Here is a 17,727-nt window from a genome sequence, read left to right as displayed (position 1 = left end):
GGTTAGACATATAGGTGACTTATAAGTTACTTAAGTGCAGTGTAAAATGGCTGTGAAATAACGTGGACGTTATTTCACTCAGGCTGCAGTGGCAGTCCTATGTAAGAATTGTCTGAGCTCCCTATGGGTGGCAAAAGAAATGCTGCAGCCCATAGGGATCTCCTGGAACCCCAATACCCTGGGTACCTAGGTACCATATACTAGGGAATTATAAGGGTGTTCCAGTGTGACAATCAGAATTGGTAAAATTAGTCACTAGCCTGCAGACTGGCTAGCAGGATCCCAGTGACACAGGCAAAAACAAACATACATACAAGTAAAAATGGGGGTAACATGCCAGGCAAGATGGTACTTTCCTACAATAGGATAACATTGAAGAACTCTAAGAATTGCGTTAAGTGTTGACTTTTGAAACTGCAACGTATTTATGCTTAAAAGTCTACTTATCTGATTACGACGTTCTTGGCTTTGAAACATATATAAAAAGAAATGCTCATTTTCAAATGCGGTCTCAGATTTATTCTTTGAGTGTGTGTCTAATTTATTGGCTCTGTGGGTACAAGAAATGCTTAGCACTACTCTCTGATAAGCCTAACTGCTTGCCCACACTACCACAAACTAGAGCATTAGTCCTATCTGCCTTTGCCTCTGCAAATCAATTAGGGATCCACTGGACTCTCGGCAGGGTGTACTTCCTTTTAGTGCACCATATAGAGAGCTAGCTCTCTACAACTAGGTTGGAAATGTGACAGTAGCATTTGAAAATTTTGAATCCCTGCTGCATTAGAACAGGCTAATCCTAATTGTGTGTTTAGAATAGCCCCTAGATATGGTTGAGCTTGTAAAGGCTGAAGATGAGATTTTTGGAAACTGATAGGGTAGCCTAGCTGATGGAGGAGGTTGATTGTATTTTGAGTGTGTTGTTGACAGAGAGGAAGAGTGCTGGCTGTGATAAGCCAGACGTCAACATATGAGAAGACATGGATGTGTTGTCTGCGTAAATGTGCTGCTAACACTGCTAGGCATTTGGCGAATACCTGAGATGCAGTAGACACTCGAATGGGAGAACTCTGAATTAGTAATGTTTGCCTGCTATCAAACATCTTGGGCATTTCTGATGTGCTGGGTGTATTGGAATGTGAAAGTAGGTATCCTTTAATTCTAGGGCTGAGAGAAAGTCACCTTGATGAAGAAATGGGATCACGTCTTGGAGAGTGACTATATGGAAATCCTCTGACAGGAATTGATGCTTTAAGGGCCATAGATCTAAGATTACAAACATAGATCTGTCCATATTTGGGGATTAGACAGTATGGGGAGTATACGCATGATCCTTGATATTGCAGAGGGATGGGTTCTATAGCTCCTTTGAGTGAAAGAGCTTGAACTTCCTGTTTGAGTAATGTTTGATCTTCCAGAGACAGTTTGTGAGTGCAAGGTGGAATATTCGCTGGTGTGGTAATTAGCTCCAGACAATAACCATGTTGGATAATTTCCAACACGCACTGATCTGATGTTATGGACCGCCAAGTGGGGAGAAACTGTTGTAATCGTCCCTCGACAGGTGTGGAATGACCAGGAGAAGGAGAATTGAGTCACTGCTTTGTGACAGGTGCAGCACCACATGGGCAAGCACCTTTGCCACTACCCTTTATCCCCGACAGGTGAGGAATGACCAGGAGAAGGAGAAGGGAGTCACTGCTTTGTGGCATGTGCAGCACCACATGGGGAAGCACCTTTGCCACTAACCTTCGTCCCCCGACAGGTGTGGAATGACCAAGAGAAGAAGGGAGTCACTGCTTTGTGGCAGGTGCAGCACCTTTGCCACTACCTTTTGTGTTGTTGTCCCTGTATGTGCCCCTGTAGTAGTCGCAGGGAAAGAAATTATAACTCTGGCCTTGGTGGTATGACGACGAGGCATGTACAGAGGTTGTTTTTGAGCCTGCTTTACATGGGGGCGATGAAAGGAGCCAGTGGGACTTGGTGTTTGTAGTGCACCCACAGATTTTGCAACCTCAGTATCTTTTTTCATTTTCTCAAGAACCTGGTAAACCTGAGGACCAAAAAGGTTTTCCTTATCAAAGGGGACATTTAAGAGGTTCTGTTGGACTTCAGGCTTAAAGAACAAGTTACTTACCTTCAGTACTGCCTTATCTGGGAGAGATAATATCTAGATGCAGATTCCTTACCTTTGAATTTTCCCCAGGTGTCACACTGGATCTGGAAGATTTTCATGAGCAGTAATCCTGTGCGCCGTTAGGTGACGTACACTGACTGTGTCCATTGTCAGCATCGCCCACATCGGATATGCCGTGGCGTGTCCCATATAGGCGCCACCTGGTACATTGACGTCAGTTTCTTTTCATGACTTTCCACGCCAGAGGTGCAGAGGCATATAGAAACTGACTATTGGTGCAACAAAACTAAGGCCCTGAAAGGGGAGTCCCTTCTAGAAATCAGTTCGCAGAGCGGGGCGGATAGGTGGGCCGGAAAGGAATCTGCAACTAGATACTGTCTCTACTAGATAAGGCATTACTGAAGGTAAGTAACTTGTTCATCTGATAGAGACATCTAGTTGGAGATTTCTTACCTTTGAATAGATACCTAAGGAATACCATCCCTGGAGGTGGGTCTGCTAACCAATTTCATACTATAAAGTACCCGTCCCTACATACCTGACTGCCCAGGATGCCGCCTGACAGATATCAAGGACTTGAACTTTGAGTGCTAATGCAGTGGTCGCAGCTATAGCTCGGTTAGAATGAGCATGCAAACCCTCAGTGGTTGCTTTTAGGCCAGTGTGTAGCTCATTTTGATGCAGACTACGACCCATCTGGAGATGGTCTGCTTCTGCACTGCTCGACCACTTGTCGCACCCGCATAACCGACAAAGAGTTAATCATTCACCTGGAACTCTTTTGTACGACTGAGGTAGAATGCCAACGCTCTTTTTGGGTCCAGGCGGTGGAGTCTCTCCTCTACCTCAGAGAAATATGGGTGGGGGGGCATAAGGGTAAAAAGTAGTCAAGGTGATAGATTTGGCTACATGAAAGGGCATAACCACACTTGGCAGAAAAGAGGCCCTAGTGTGAAGCACCACTTTGACATTATAGATGGAAAGGTAGGGCAGCTTAGATGACAATGCGTGCAGCTCACTTATCCTGTGGACAGATGTAATGGCCACAAGGAAGGCTACCTTCAAAGTGAGAAGCCTGAGAGGACAATTGTGGAGAGGCTTGAAAGGGGCACACTTCAGAAAGGTCAGAACCAAGTTCAGATCCCACTGGGGCATAATGATTGGGGACCGAGGAAAAAGATGCATAAGGTCTTTGAGGAACCTATATAAACAAAGAAGGTTGATCAAGCAACCTTAAAAAAGCAGAAATAGCAGACAAATAACCTTTAGGAGTGCCGGTAGCAGGGTCCTGCTGGGCCAGGGAAAGGATGAAGAACAGGACCTCACAAATTTCTTCCAACAGCTGACGTATATCATTTTGGTGGAGGGATGCCTGACTGCCAAGATTGTGTTACAGACTTTGGGAGGAAGGTCAAAGGCTATTAACTGTCGCCACTCAATCTCCATGCAAGAAGGAGAAGAGTGGACAGGTTTGGTTGCAGAACCCTCTACTGCTGCTGCAACAGAAGATCCTCCTGAAGGGGCAGTCTGATCAGAGGATCGATGGACAAGCTCAGAAGCTTGGGATACCAGACTCTCCGTGCCCAGCCCGGAGCCACAAGGTTTACTTGTGTCCAGTGATTCTTGATCTTCTTGAGAACTCTGGGCAGAAGTGGTGTGGGTTGAAAGGTGTGCAGGAGGCCTGAGTTCCACTTGAGACAAAAAGCGTCTCCAAATGCTGGAGGCCTTAGAAACTTCAAGGCACAAAACTGCTGACAATGAGTGTTCTCGGCAGAGGCGAACAGATCTAACCAAGGCTCTCCCCACTGCTGTAGGAGGCCTTACGCAACCTCCAGAGGGAGACACCATTTGTGATCCACTTGGCATTTTCGTCCGAGTTCATCTGCTCTGGCCATCAGCAATCCCGCCCGATGTTCAACCACCAGGGATGTGCCCTGTTGTTCCAGTCACTTCCAGAGGTGCAGGGCTTCTTGACAAAGGGTCCAGGACCCCACCCCACTCTGTTTCAGTACCACATGGTGGTGGAGTTGTCCTGAAACAAGTGCACCAGCCTTCCTTTGAGGGAGGGTAGGAAGGCTTTCAATGCCAGTCGGATTACTCAGAGCTCCAGCACGGTGATGTGGAGTTCCGATTCCGCTGGAGACCAGAGTCCTCTGATTTTAACCTCTTCCAAATGGCTGCCGATCCCAGGAGTGAACCATATGTCACTACTGTGAGATCTGGTTGGGGAAGGGAGAGGGATCTGCCTCTGACCTAATTGCAGTTCCTCAGCCACCATTGCAGACATTTTACAGTTCCCTCTAAGATCTGGACCACGTTGGAGAGATTTCCATGATGCTGTGCTCCCACTGGAGCTTCGGGTCGAAGTGCAGAGCACGCATATGTCATCTGGCATCAGTCACTAGCTGGATGCCATGAGGCTCAGCAGCTTCGGAGTCATTCTCACTGAAATCCAGAATAGAGGCTGAAACATCAGTATCATGGCCTGAATATCCTGGACTCGCCATTCAGGAAGATAAGCTCAACACTGCAATGTCCAGAACAGCTCAGAGGAAAGGGAGCATCTAAGAGCGAGGCGGGTGTGACTTCGGCACGTTCATAGTGAACTACAGCAAATACAGGAGGTCTTTCATAGTCTGGAGGTGGGAAACAGAGTGAGGCGAACCCGCCTTCAAAAGCCAGTCGTCAAGAGAGGGTAAGACAGAAACCCCTGATCTGCACAGATGAGCTGCAACCACCACCATCACCTTGGTGTACACCCAAGGGGCGCTGGTAAGGCCCAAAGAAAGCATGGTAAACTTCAAAGTCAAGGATAGGGCAGAAGCCCTTTGCCTTTTTGGGACCTAAAAGTAGCGGGGATAGCAACCATGACCGACTTTTGACACGGGAACCCTCTCTTTGGCTCACTTGGCCGATACGATTGTAGGATGGTGGCATGGATGGACGGGTAATCTCGCAGGGGAGCGAACAGCCCCTCTGGACTGTCTTAAAAACCCACCTGTCTGACGTGATGGATTGCCTGCGAAGCAGGTGATGGTGAAACCTGCTTCAAACTGGCCCATGGAGGGGTAGAATCAGACTAGGAGGGGGGTGGTGGTCAGACTAGGAAGGAGGCTGCAGCAGAGGAGGGAGCAGCAGACTGTCCAGACCACTGGCCACCTGATCCACCAGGCCAGTGGATCCCATGCCCTCGGCCACACATAGGTTGGGCAGCATGCACTCCATGGTGGTTGGCCGTGAATGGACGCAGTTGGAGGTCACTTTTGCAGTCATGTAAGGGGCGAAAGGCAGACTGGAGGGGGGATGAGGGGCTGCTGTGTGGCCTAAGGACCTGGTCATAGACTAAGAATACTTGAAGTGCTCAAGTGCCGAGTCTGCCTTGTCTCCGAAGAGAGAGGTGCCACCAAAGGGCATGCCCATCAAGGAAGCTTGGACATCCCCTGAAAAGCCAGACATCCTCAGCCAGGCATGGTGCCTCAGGGCCACTATTGATGAAATCACTCTGCCTACTGAGTTGATCGTGTCCAGCCCACAACGGATTGCGATCTTTGCTGCATCTCTCCCATCAACAACACCCTCAGAGAGTACATCCTGGGCCTCCTCCGGGACCTATGGCAGCACTTGCATAACCGTATCCCACAGTGTGTGAGAGTAACAGCCCAAAAGGCATGCAGTCTTTACGGACCGCAATGCAAGGCTGGTAGAAGAAAAAAAAATGTTCCCAAGTGAGTCCAACCTTTTGGATTCCCTATCTAGAGAGCAGAAGGGAATGTGTCCTGGGAGGTAGAGGCTTGGATAACCAAGTTCTTAGGGGTGTGGTAGTGTGTCAAGAAACTTAGATCCCCCGGAGTGGGGCGATGGCAGCAGGCAATTGTCCTGCTCACAGGACCCCCTGTGCTGGGTTTGGACTAGGACATCTGTGAGGGCCTCATTAAACAGAAACAGAGGTTCTGAGATGGAAGCTCCTGGTTGTAACCTCTCTGTCAGGAGATAAGTCCAGACGGCCACCCAGGGCAACTCAAGGTCCAAGACCTCAACCGCCCACCTCACCACCACAGAGTAAGAAGCTCCCTCCTCTGTAGCAAGGGTAGAGGGAGAAAGCATGCCAATATCTGGAGAAGAATCCAATCCGCTGGCTTCACCCAAGTCAGTACGCCAGTCCATTGGTTCTTCATGGAGCTGGTATTCTAAAAGGTCCAGCGGCCCCTCCCATTCATCTCAGAAACCTAACCCATAAGAAAAGGGCTCATGATCTGACCTAGGAGGCAAGGCTCCTGCAGACATTGGAATCAGCATTGTACAACAGCCATCCAGCTCTGTGTCCGAGTCGGATATTACAATGGTGATGGCGCCACCCGTTGGTGCTTACGGCGCTGGGAGTGTTTGGAAAATGTGCTGTGGAAGGTCGTGGCGGTAAGACCAATGCCAGTCTAGATCCAGTACTGGATTCTTTGGTGATCCTCGGTGCCAAGGCCAAGCTGCCAGAGCGGTACCTGAAGGGACCCCTTCTGACTCCGCGGTGATAAACAGCTTGAGTGGCGCGACCTGCCCAAAAAAGAGGCACATGGTCTAATAAAACTTCCTGAGGGGCTGCAAGTGTTGCTCCCAATCCTGGAAACTCGGGGAGGCACAGAGTTGGCCCATGCAAAAGCTCCGCAGAACGTGAATGCTCCCTCATTTTGTCAGCCGAGGGGCAGTAGAAGAATGCTTTGACTTTTTAGACATCTTCTTGTGCCTCGATTTACCTGATCACCCAAGGACTTGGAGTGGGACGGCAATAATGGAGCCCTCTGCGAGCAATCATGGGACCTTCCTCTTGACTGAGATCTTGACTTGCGCTGAGTTACAATTCCGGGCCAAAAACAGCTTTAGGGACTGCACCCTCAAAGCCTTAAGATGCATGACCCAACACTCAGTGCATGACTTCAGGTCGAGGTCGCACTCCAGGCACCAAAGACATACAAGATGCGGATCAGTCACGGATATCGCCCGATCGCAGGATCCACAGGGCTTGAAGCTGGTCTTTCTAGAGGATATTCTTCGATGTACAGCAGTAGAACACTCAAAACAATCTCCAACAAAAGTTGAAAAAAGACAGTCAAAAAGTGATTGAGGGGTGGGTCCCACTGAATCAGCACTTGTTGGCTCGGAAATGAAAGAACTGACACCAGCTTGCCGGAGTGGCATTCACATGGGACCTGCAACGTCATATCTAGGGTGGACGATGCGGACGATGGAAGCAAAGCCAATCAATACCACCTACCAGCGCGGAGGGGTACTGCTCATACAAATCTTCTGGATCCAATCTGCAACTAGATGCCTCTATCAGATACCAGATATGTGCTGCCAGGCATGGCAGCACAACAAAACACTGGTATTAATGCCCTTGGTAGCAGTGTCTGTTGAATCTAGGATGCACCTAAATGAAGTGGTAGAAATGAGCTGTCCCTTAGCTACAAGCTCCTGCCCTCTCTTTTTATGCTTCTCTTGGAGGTGTTGGAGGACTTCCTGCATTTCGTCCCAGTGGGCACAATCATATCTGGCTAATAACTCCCTTGTATTAGCAATACGCCAGTGATTACTCTTTTGGCAGAAGCATCAATAAACTTAAGCTCCTTATATGGAGGTGGAATGTCACTGGCAGCCTGGGAATTAACCCTTTTACAGGCACTGGAGACAACCAGAGAGGTGGAATTTGCCCTCTGATATAAATAGGGCCAGATGGAGATATATATATATATATATTTGTTTATATATATATATATTTTTAATTTTATTTAATTTGTTTTTTAAATCGACCCTGGGAGTGATGATACGGGCTCACGCAGGAGCCTTAAAAATATCATCAGTATTTCTTAGCATACCCTTGAGCTTAGGGAGGAATTATGTTGTCCAATGTGTTATGGAAAGGGTTGCAAACAGAAAATCCACCTCTATAGGTTCTTTATGGATTGGTACCTGTTGCAGCCCTGCTAATAAGCTCCTGATGTTAGGTGGTATCATCAGGAGAAGGGGGCCTAGCAGAGTACAACTCAAGATCATTGTCCCCTTGAGGATCAATATCGTAGGCTGACCAAGGATCAGGGGCCTGTGGTGCATCAAAGGTATCATCCCCTCTCCCATGCCCACCACTGAAAGAATGTGGAGACCCCTGAAGAGTGATGTTTAATGGATCACCCGGAGATTGAGGGGGGAGAAGATGATGGTGTTGGAGGTGGGGGAATAAAGGGTGGTGGTGGAGGCGGTGGAGAAGATGGTGAAGGAGCATGCAAGGGACTGGAGGCCTTGTCAGTCTTCCTCTTCTTGAAAGTCACCGACAGATCAATAACCTTTCCGAAGGAGAGTTGTCGCTTGGCTAGAGGTTACGCAGAAACCAGAGTGAGGCTGTTCTTGCACTTGCCTCTGAAGGGGATCAAGCTTCTCCTGCATCTTGTGGAGTATTGATTCCACTGGAGTACTAGAACCAGACCTTGATACCAATTTCTAAATCTTTGGAGCCAAAATGGATTTTTGCCGAAGTGGTCAGTGCCAAAGTGGTTGGTGCCAAAGGTAGAGCTGGTCGGCTAGGTACCGAAGTAGCCGGCTTTAACTGATGTTTCAGTGTCAAGCCCAAGGGAGGGGCATCCGATTCGTTTTTTTCGGTGCCAAACATTGGCGTGTTGGCAGTGGCGGCCTAACGTTTGGTAGGAGCAGAATTTTCTTTTCAGGAGGCAGGACGGGGATGTCAGTAGTTACAGTATGCTGACCCAGTGGAAGATCTTGCATCTTGAGGTCAATTTCTAATTCAGAGTCAAAGCCCTCGACAAAAAAATCTCTTCCTCAGCCGGTAGAGGCATTGTGGAGTTCTCCCCCTCTTCGACATCCTGGTGTCCAAAGATGTACGCTATGTCATCGATCTCTTTCCACTGCATCTCCCTGTGATATGCCTTTTGGTCTCATAACCTTTTCGGACCTAAACCATTGGCGGGCCTCGCAGTCTTCTTCCCTGTTGTTTGGAGACAAACCAAAGTTGCAGACCTGATGATTGTCGAAGAAAAACAACTTGCACACATCCGGGCCCAACACCAGATGGCAGGAGTATGCAAAGCATGTGTATCTACAGCCACAAACACATGCCTCAAACATCCTTTTACACAAAAATCTGATTTTGGTGAGGTTTAAAGTAAAAGAAGACACCACTAAACAAATAAAATCACACTGAAACTCTTAATACCGTGGACATGGGACTTTTTTTGGCTCGCTTTACACAAGGCTACAGATCTGTTCATAATGCTGCCCACGCAAGAACTAGCTCTTCACTGCTCAATGGTACTTTGTTCTTTATTCATCACCAATGCAGCAAAATACTGTGGCCTACTAATGGTTATTTTGCTGACCTTCCCCAGGTCATAGGGACTGAGCTTGAATTTCATTAACTTGAATATATAAAAATTAATCTGCTCAAATATGCAAATAGCGTTACACAGTTTTCATTGGCCAGATTAGTCAGCATAAAATAATCCAGGCTTTATCTGGGGCACCAGTGCATTCAGAACATTATGTGGTGTGTGCTCTTCTTTTGATTTTAGTGACCAATGTATTCCAGCAGCATGTAGCTGAATCAGGAAAAAGTTCAATTTTGTCCTAAATGGCAAAAAGCAGGTAGCATAGCAGCTCACTCCTTTCGAGACCAAACTATGAATTATACATGTTAAAGATACTAGTGCTGTAAAAGGTTTGTAAACAGGGTAATTGGCACTTACCAGGTGAAGGTAGGATCTCTAAAATAGAAAAATGCACTAGGATGGGAGCTGATGGGATTGTTCTTCAGGAACTGCATGGCTTCTAACTCTGTTATAGACGCTCCTCGTGGATATGACTGCAGCTAAAAGGAGTACATCAATCATATGACTATGTATGACACCACATCCTGAGTACCGCATTGAAGCCCCCATACATTCTACAAGAGTTTTGCATTATGCTGCACACTTACAGAGGCACCCGTCTACCAAAAAGAAGAGTGCCCTATGGAACCCATAAAAACCCTGCACAATTTTAACAGATACTAAGCACAGTTATCATATACTTCTAACAGTAGTGTTCCATGTGACTTCATTTCTGAACAAAGGACAATAGAAGACGAAGGAATCCATCAGAATTGCATAATTTTACAGGGTGAAGGACATAACTTAGGTGTTCCTGAAATTAAGAATCTGTAGAGTTGTGCTAGAGATGTCAACTTCATTGTGCTTCACATAGAACAACATTTTGCACTTTGGATGATGACTATACTAAGCATCAAAATGGAGGATGTTTAAAGGAAGATTAGGGCTCTCAGAAGTTAATTGTATCCTCCTATCAAAATTGTCTTTGCTGAAGTGCAGTTGTTTTTTTAACCAGAGAACTGAAGGAGAGTTCTGTGTCTTCCCTTAACACTGATCATCCTTCAACTGTTCTTGGGTGTCGTTTTACTTAACTTATCAGTAACAGTTTTCAGTTCAGGTACAGAACAAAAAAAAACAACATGTTGGAGAACATATCATTGGTACATCAAGTCTCTGGGCACATCATAGGCAATATAGTCAGTATTTATCTGAACGTCCCACAGTTGAGACATCAGCTCCCTTCTGAGCCTAAAGGTTCCTTCGATTTGGTCAGTAAGTACGAAGTAAATGGGGCTCCAGATATTTTAGGGTCAAGAGGACCCTGGCAGCTCCTCAGCATAACCTCAAGTTGTTCCTGGCAATAAGCCATATCTTTAAGCCAGTGAGTGACGGTGGGTATGGATTTCTTTCCCTAATGTGTCGCAACTCACTGCTTCACAAGTGCCACAGCTGCCAGTTCACGATGTGCCGCCTGTAGTAATTTTACCAATCTGAGCAATCATATCGGAGGGCTATACTCAATGGGTTCAAGTACTATGGCCCTCATTATGAACACAGCGGTTCAGACAGCCATGCCGGCGGAAAATACCATCACCGGCATGGCGGTCTGAACCGCCATAATATGAACACAGGGAGGGCCGCCTGTGGTGGCCCTCCTCCTCCACCAGGCTACCGCCGACAGGCAGCCTGACGATGGCGGATATCATTATCCAACAGAACAGTGCTGCAATGAACCCGCCAGGGAAAGGCTGGCGGAAGGGGTGCTCCGGAACCCCCCTGGGGGCCCCTGCGCTGCCCATGCACTTGGCCTGGGCAGCGCAGGGGCCCCCTGTGCAATGCCCCGTTGCGCAGGTCACTGCCCGATTTACAGGCAGTGATCTGCACGACGGGTGCTGCTGCACCCGCCACACTGAGGAATTGACAACAGCCCCATGTGGAGCCGTCACAAATGTCCCAGCCCTGCATTCTGCAGAATGTTTGTAATTCAGCTGGCGGGGTATCAAGGGGGCTGGCGGTCTATGAAAAGACCGCCAGCATGAACACAGCGGGGTTTCCCGCCGTGTTCATAATGAGCCCCTATGTCTGAGACTGCAGTGACCACCTGCTCCGAAAACCTCCTGACCCAGGAACACCGCCAAGCCAGATGAATAAAATCCACCTCTCCCTCCTAACAATACATACAATTAACATCCTTGCGTAAACCATATTTAAACAGTTGCACAGGAGTGTAGTACACTTGTTGTAGGAATTTGAAATGAATCATTCATAAATTACAATTAGGGCTCCCGGTTTTATGGTATTCATTTTTTTAGCATTTCTGTCTGTATTTATCCATATTTATTTTTTGTCCATTTTTTTGGTGTTTACCAATATTTGTGGTTTGAGACTAAATGGAGTCGCAAAATGGTATATTTTCATATTTATTTAACGGATAAACATGTACTCATACATTGATATGCCTGTTGCGCTTTAGCAAATTAACTCCTTAGGTGCCGAGGGCAAGACCAGCTCATCCTGCACCTGGCCCACGGGGAGCGCTGGCCACCCCGACCCCCGCACATCCCCCCCAGGGACGTCTGATGACACCAGCGCGCAATCGTGCGCTGACCTCATCAGAGGTTGCCTCCGTTGCACTTGAAGCTCAGCTTCCAGCGCGTCCGAGGAGAAACAGATTAGTTTCTCATCTGTACGGGGCAGGGGAGATCAGGGAGGCATGAAAAGGAAAGGAAAAGCTTTTCCTTTCCTTTTCATGTCTTTCTGAGCATTCCTGCAGCCCAATCGCATAGCGATCGGCTGCAGGGATGCCATTAGACACCAGAGATTTTTTTGTTTTTGTTTATGAAATTGGCACGAGCGGCGCAACCCCTTTGGCAATGATCACTCCCCAAGGGGGGCATTTTTTATAAGGCCAGATCTGCCCCAAAGGGGGACAGAAGCCACTAGACACCAGGGATCATTTTTTTAAAATTATTTTTTACACATAGGGAGCGACCCCTTAGGTAAGGGTCGCTCCCCTAGGGGCAAATTGTTTTTAGACCATTTCTGCCCCCCTTGAGGGCAGATCGGACTATTTTTATTAGGCCAATCTGCCCCCAAGGGGGGGCAGAAACCACTGGACACCAGGGATTTTTTTTTAATGCCAATTTCATGCAAGGGTAGGGACGCCTTAGGCAAGAGTCGCTCCCCTGGGGGGGGCACATTTTTTTTTAGGCCATTTCTGGCAGATCGGCCTATTTTAATTAGGCCAATCTGCCCCCGAGGGGGGCAGAAACCACTAGGCAACAGGGATTGTTTCTTTTTTTATTTTTTAGAGATGGGGAGCGACCCCATAGGCAAGGGTCGCTTCCAGTGGGGGCAGAAATCACTTAGGCACCAGGGATTGGTGTGTGTGTGTGTGTGTGTTTTTTTGTTGTTGGGGGGGGGTCGGCCGCTTGGGCAAGGGTCGCTCCCCATGGGGGCACATTACTGTTGACCATTTCTGCCATTTCAGTCTATTTTTGTGAGGCCCATCTGCCCCCAAGGGGCAAAGTTGTTTTGCCCACCGGTGGGCAGATGGGGCAATTACCCCTGATCCACTCCCTGGGGGGGGCAGAGAGTTGGTCGTGTCCAGCCCACATCAAATTGTGAACTATGCTGCATCTCTCCCATCGTTGACTGCTTGGGAGACGATCGCACGGGCCTCCTCCGGTATCTGTGTACCCCACACAGAACGCAGCGCGAGACTGGAGGAAGAAAACAACTTCTTCCCAAATTGTTCCAGGCTTTTTGATTCCCTTTCTGGGGGTGCGGAAGGGAATGCGTCTGAAGAAGAGGAAGCCTGGATGACCAGACTCTAGGGCGTGGGATGTTGGGACAGGAATTCAGGGTTGTTTGGAGCGGGCCAATGGCGGCATGCAATAGTCCTATTCACCCTGCGTTGGGTTTGGACCAAGTACCCAAAAGGACATCGATGAGGGCTTCATTAAATGGTAAAAGGGGCTCAGATGTGGAAGCCCCTGGTTGAAGCACCTCCATCAGGAGGTTCGACCTGACCTCTACAGTAGGAATTTCAAGGCCTAGGACCTCGGCCACTCTACTGACCACAATACCTTAAGTCGCTCCCTACACTGTAGTCACGGTAGGAGGAGACAGCATGCCAGCGACTGGAGAAGTGTCCAGTTCACTGGCATTGCCCAATTCCTGTGCCCCGTCCAAAGATGGGTCATCCTGGTATTCATAAGGGTCCAGGGACCCCCTCCAATCCATCCCCGAATTCGTACCTATAGGGAAAAGGCTCGAATCTGACCTGGGGTGAATAAGCTGCATCGAAGATAAAGGCGGCGTCGGCCGACGCCGCTCCAACTCATCGGGGATAAGGATCGGGTCAAGGTCAATAGTGGGCACTACCGATGTCGGGAGCATCGACAATCGACCCAGTGCCAGGGAAAGTCTCAATGGTGCGACCTCGGTGGCCGGAGCCGAAGCCGCCAGTGCGGAACCCAAAGGCCCCTCAACCGAACCCTTTGGGCCCAAAGGTGCCGTATCGGGGTCGGTCCGCCCATAGATGAGACGCATGGCCTCATAGAATTTCTTACGTTGGGCGGGGGTCGCTCCGGCACCTGGAAACTCGGGGAAGCGCAGAGCGGACCCAGAAGCAGGCTCCGAGGACAGAGGCCTTGAGTGTCGACACACCTCCAGCGTCACGTCAGCCTAGCGAAGGGGCGAAGTCTGAGATCGATGAGACCTCTTTGACTTATTTTTCTTACCTGCACCCAAAGATTTTGAGGACGACGAGTGGTGATGGCTCCGCAAACGGTCTCGAGACCTCCCTCTCAATCGAGACCGGGACCTACGTGGCGTCAAGCGCCGGGCTGCCATGAGTCTGAGGGACCGCTCCCTCAAGGCCTTCGGGTGCATGGCCTGGCACCCGGAACATGACTTTGGGTCGTGGTCGCGCTCGAGACACCACAAACAAACCCGATGTGGATCCGTCACTGACATCATGCGGTGACAGTCCTCGCACGGCTTGAAACCGGTCTTCAGGGACATCCTCGACGCACCAAAAGCTCACTGGAAAAGTTGACAAAACGGTTTAATTCAGTCAAAAAGGGACCAGGGTAGCTCTCTCCGGTTCAACGTGTGGCGTGGAAAGAAAAGAACTGACGTAACTGTGCTGAGGCAGCGTCTATGTACTACTCCAGACGTCATCACTGCAACTACTACACCAATGTCGCCCGCAGAGTCGACCGATGCTACCTACTGAAGCGCAAGGGTATTGCTCGAAGAAATATCTCCAGATCCAGTCTGACGCTTGGGGGAAATTCTGAGGTAAGGAATCTGCAACTAGAAGTCTCTATCAGATAAGTGTTTTTTTGCCAAATTGTGAGGTTTGCAAAGGATTCTGGGTAACATAACCTGGTGAGAGCCCCACAAGTCACCCCATCCTGGATTCCCCTAGGTGTCTAGTTTTCAGAAATGCACAGGTTTGGTAGGTTTCCCTAGGTGCCGGCTGAGCTAGAGGCAAAAATCTACAGCTAGGCACTTTCCAAAAAACACTTCAGATTTCACTGTAAAAATGTGATGTGTCCATGTTGAGTTTCCTGTCTCGGCATTATGCCTACCCATACAAGTGAGGTACCATTGTTTTCAGGAGACTTGGGAGAACACAGACTAGAAGAAGAGGTGTTATTGCCATTTGTCTTTCTCTACATTTTTTCCTCCCAAATGTAACACAGTTTGTAAAAAAGACGTCTATTTGAGAAATGCCCTGTAATTCACATGCTAGTATGGGGACCCCGGAATACAGAGATGTGCTAATAACCACTGCTTCTCAACACCTTATCTTGTGCTCATTTTGGAAATACAAAGGTTTCTTTGATACCTATTTTTCACTCTTTATATTTCATCAAATTAATTGCTGTATACCCGGTACAGAATGAAAACCCATTGCAATGTGCAGCTCATTTATTGGCTCTGGGTACCTACGGTTTTTGATGAACCTACAAGCCATATACATCCCGCAACCAGAAGAGTCCAGTAGACGTAATAGTGTATTGCTTTAAAAAATCTGCCATAGCTGATAAAAGTTATGGAAGAAAACGCATACAGAAATGGCTCTTTTTTTCCACCTCAATTTCAATAGTCTTTTATTTTAGCTGTAACTTTCTGTAGGAAAACCTTGAATGATCTAAACAAATTACCCCTTGCTGAATTCAGAATGTTGTCTACTTTTAGAAATATTTAGCTGTCCGGGATCCAGCATTGGTTTCACACCCATTTCTGTCACTAACTGGAAGGAGGCTGAAAGCACAAAAAATAGTAAAAATGGGGTACGTCCCAGTAAAATGCCAAAATTGTGTTGAAAAATGTGGTTTTCTGATTCAAGTCTGCCTGTTCCTGGAAGCTAGGAAAATTGTGATTTTAGCACCGCAAACCCTTTGTTGATGCCATTTTCAGGAAAAAATTTCAAGCTTTTTTCTGCAGCTCTTTTTTTTTAAACAAATTTGTATGTGTATTTTGGCTACTTTCTTGGTCTCCTCCAGGGGAACTCAAATTCTGGGTACCTCTAGAATCCCTAGGATGTTGGAAAAAAAGGACACAAATTTGGCATGGGTAGCTTATGAGGACAAAAGGTTATGAGGGCATAAGCACAAACTGCCCCAAATAGCAAAAAAAAGGCCCGGCACGTGAGTGAAAAGGCCTGGCAGTGAAGGGGTTAAGCAAAACACTGCATTCACAGGTAAATATTAGCATTATGCACAAATGTATGTTAACATATGCCTGTATTTAGGGAATTTCATCCTGTTTTTAACATCCCATTGAGTCTACCTGCTTAGCAGCTGGTCTGAAATTTGTGAAGAATAGTGTGGGGAGTCAATCACAAGAAGAACAATTGTCAGTGTTTTTCTGCTTTTAAAAATAAATACAAACAGGAAACAGATCGTTTTCGGTCTGTATTTATCTGTAAAAATCAGTAAAATTGGAAAACAGGGAGCCTTCATTACAATTTGAGGTGAGTACGCTGGTGGAATATGGCCCTCTTTGAAAGGTCACCCAAAAATGTTTGTCTTCCTCCTCCTCTTTTTCTGACCTCCTTTTTGTTAGCTTTAGGACTCTGGGCACTTTACCACTGCTAACCAGTGCTAAAGTGCATGTGCTCTCTTCTCTCTAAACATGGTAACGTTGGCTCATACCCAATTGGCATTTTAAATTTACTTGGAAGTCCCTAGTAAAGTGCACTACATGTGCCCAGGGCCTGTAAGTTAAACGCTACTAGTGGGCCTGCAGCACTGATTGTGCCACCCGCATAAGTAGCCTCTTACCCATGCCTCAGGTCTGCCATTGCTAGGCCTGTGTGTACAATTCACTGCCACTTCGACTTGGCATTTACAACTACTTGCCAATCCCTAAACTCTCCTTTTTCTACATATAAGTCACCCCTAGGGTAGGCCCTAGGTAACCCATAGGGCAGGGTGCTTTGTAAGTATAAGGCAGGACATGTACTCATATGTTTTACATGTCCTGGTAGTGAAAAACTTGCAAAGGCGATTTTCAATACTGTGAGGCCTACCCCTCTCATAGGCCAGTATTGGAAATGCCCTTATATACTTTTAAGTGGTAGATTCTGATCTGAAAGAAGGAGTAGCCCTGTCATGTTTAGTTTGGCAAGAATGGTAATAGAAAATCCTACTTACTGGTGAAGTTGAATTAAATATTACTAGTTTAGAAATGCCACTTCTAGAAAGTGGGCATTTCTCTGCACTTACCACCATCTGCGCCTTACAGCCTGTCTCCAATCCACGCCTGGCCTGTGCTGTTTTTTTATTTGTTTTTATTTGATTTTGCATAAGAACCAATCCAAACAAACTACATGAGGTACATTTGATATACATTCAAAACATGCTCGTTGACTTCTAACACCATTACATTCATGCAACTGTCAATAAACCATGATTCACAGGGTCCAGTGAGCAGGTTGTTAAGCTTGTATCATTATATCTGTAGCTACTAGATCGGACCTGGATGTCGCACACTTATCATTTATCAATTTCTTAAGGATGGCCAGTATGCAGGGATGAAGATAGTGTTCCACAGCTTTAGGTATTGCAAGTGGGGTTGGCGATTGACGTTGTACGTCTGGATGCCCATCTCACTGTCGATGAGGTGGCAGCAGCTGCCTCAGAAGTGGGGGATTGGGGTATGTTGTGAATATGTAGGTATGAACGGGATAGGCCCCAAATGTCCCTG

At 47.4% G+C, this 17,727-nt stretch overlaps 1 protein-coding gene across 3 annotated transcripts in view; it reads right to left on the bottom strand.

Annotated features, from left to right (window-relative positions):
• The window catches only part of TEP1 (telomerase associated protein 1), a 1,055,001-nt gene that overhangs the window by 564,172 nt on the left and 473,102 nt on the right, over nt 1-17,727 (bottom strand). For all 3 annotated transcript variants that reach the window (XM_069244315.1, XM_069244314.1, XM_069244316.1), the window contains one exon: nt 9,880-10,001. In XM_069244315.1, the coding sequence (XP_069100416.1) occupies nt 9,880-10,001 (122 nt within the window). The remainder of the gene's footprint in view (nt 1-9,879; nt 10,002-17,727) is intronic.

Source organism: Pleurodeles waltl, chromosome 7 (genome assembly GCF_031143425.1).
Source record: "Pleurodeles waltl isolate 20211129_DDA chromosome 7, aPleWal1.hap1.20221129, whole genome shotgun sequence".
Lineage (NCBI taxonomy): Eukaryota > Metazoa > Chordata > Amphibia > Caudata > Salamandridae > Pleurodeles > Pleurodeles waltl.
This window is presented reverse-complemented; position numbering and strand designations above follow the sequence as displayed.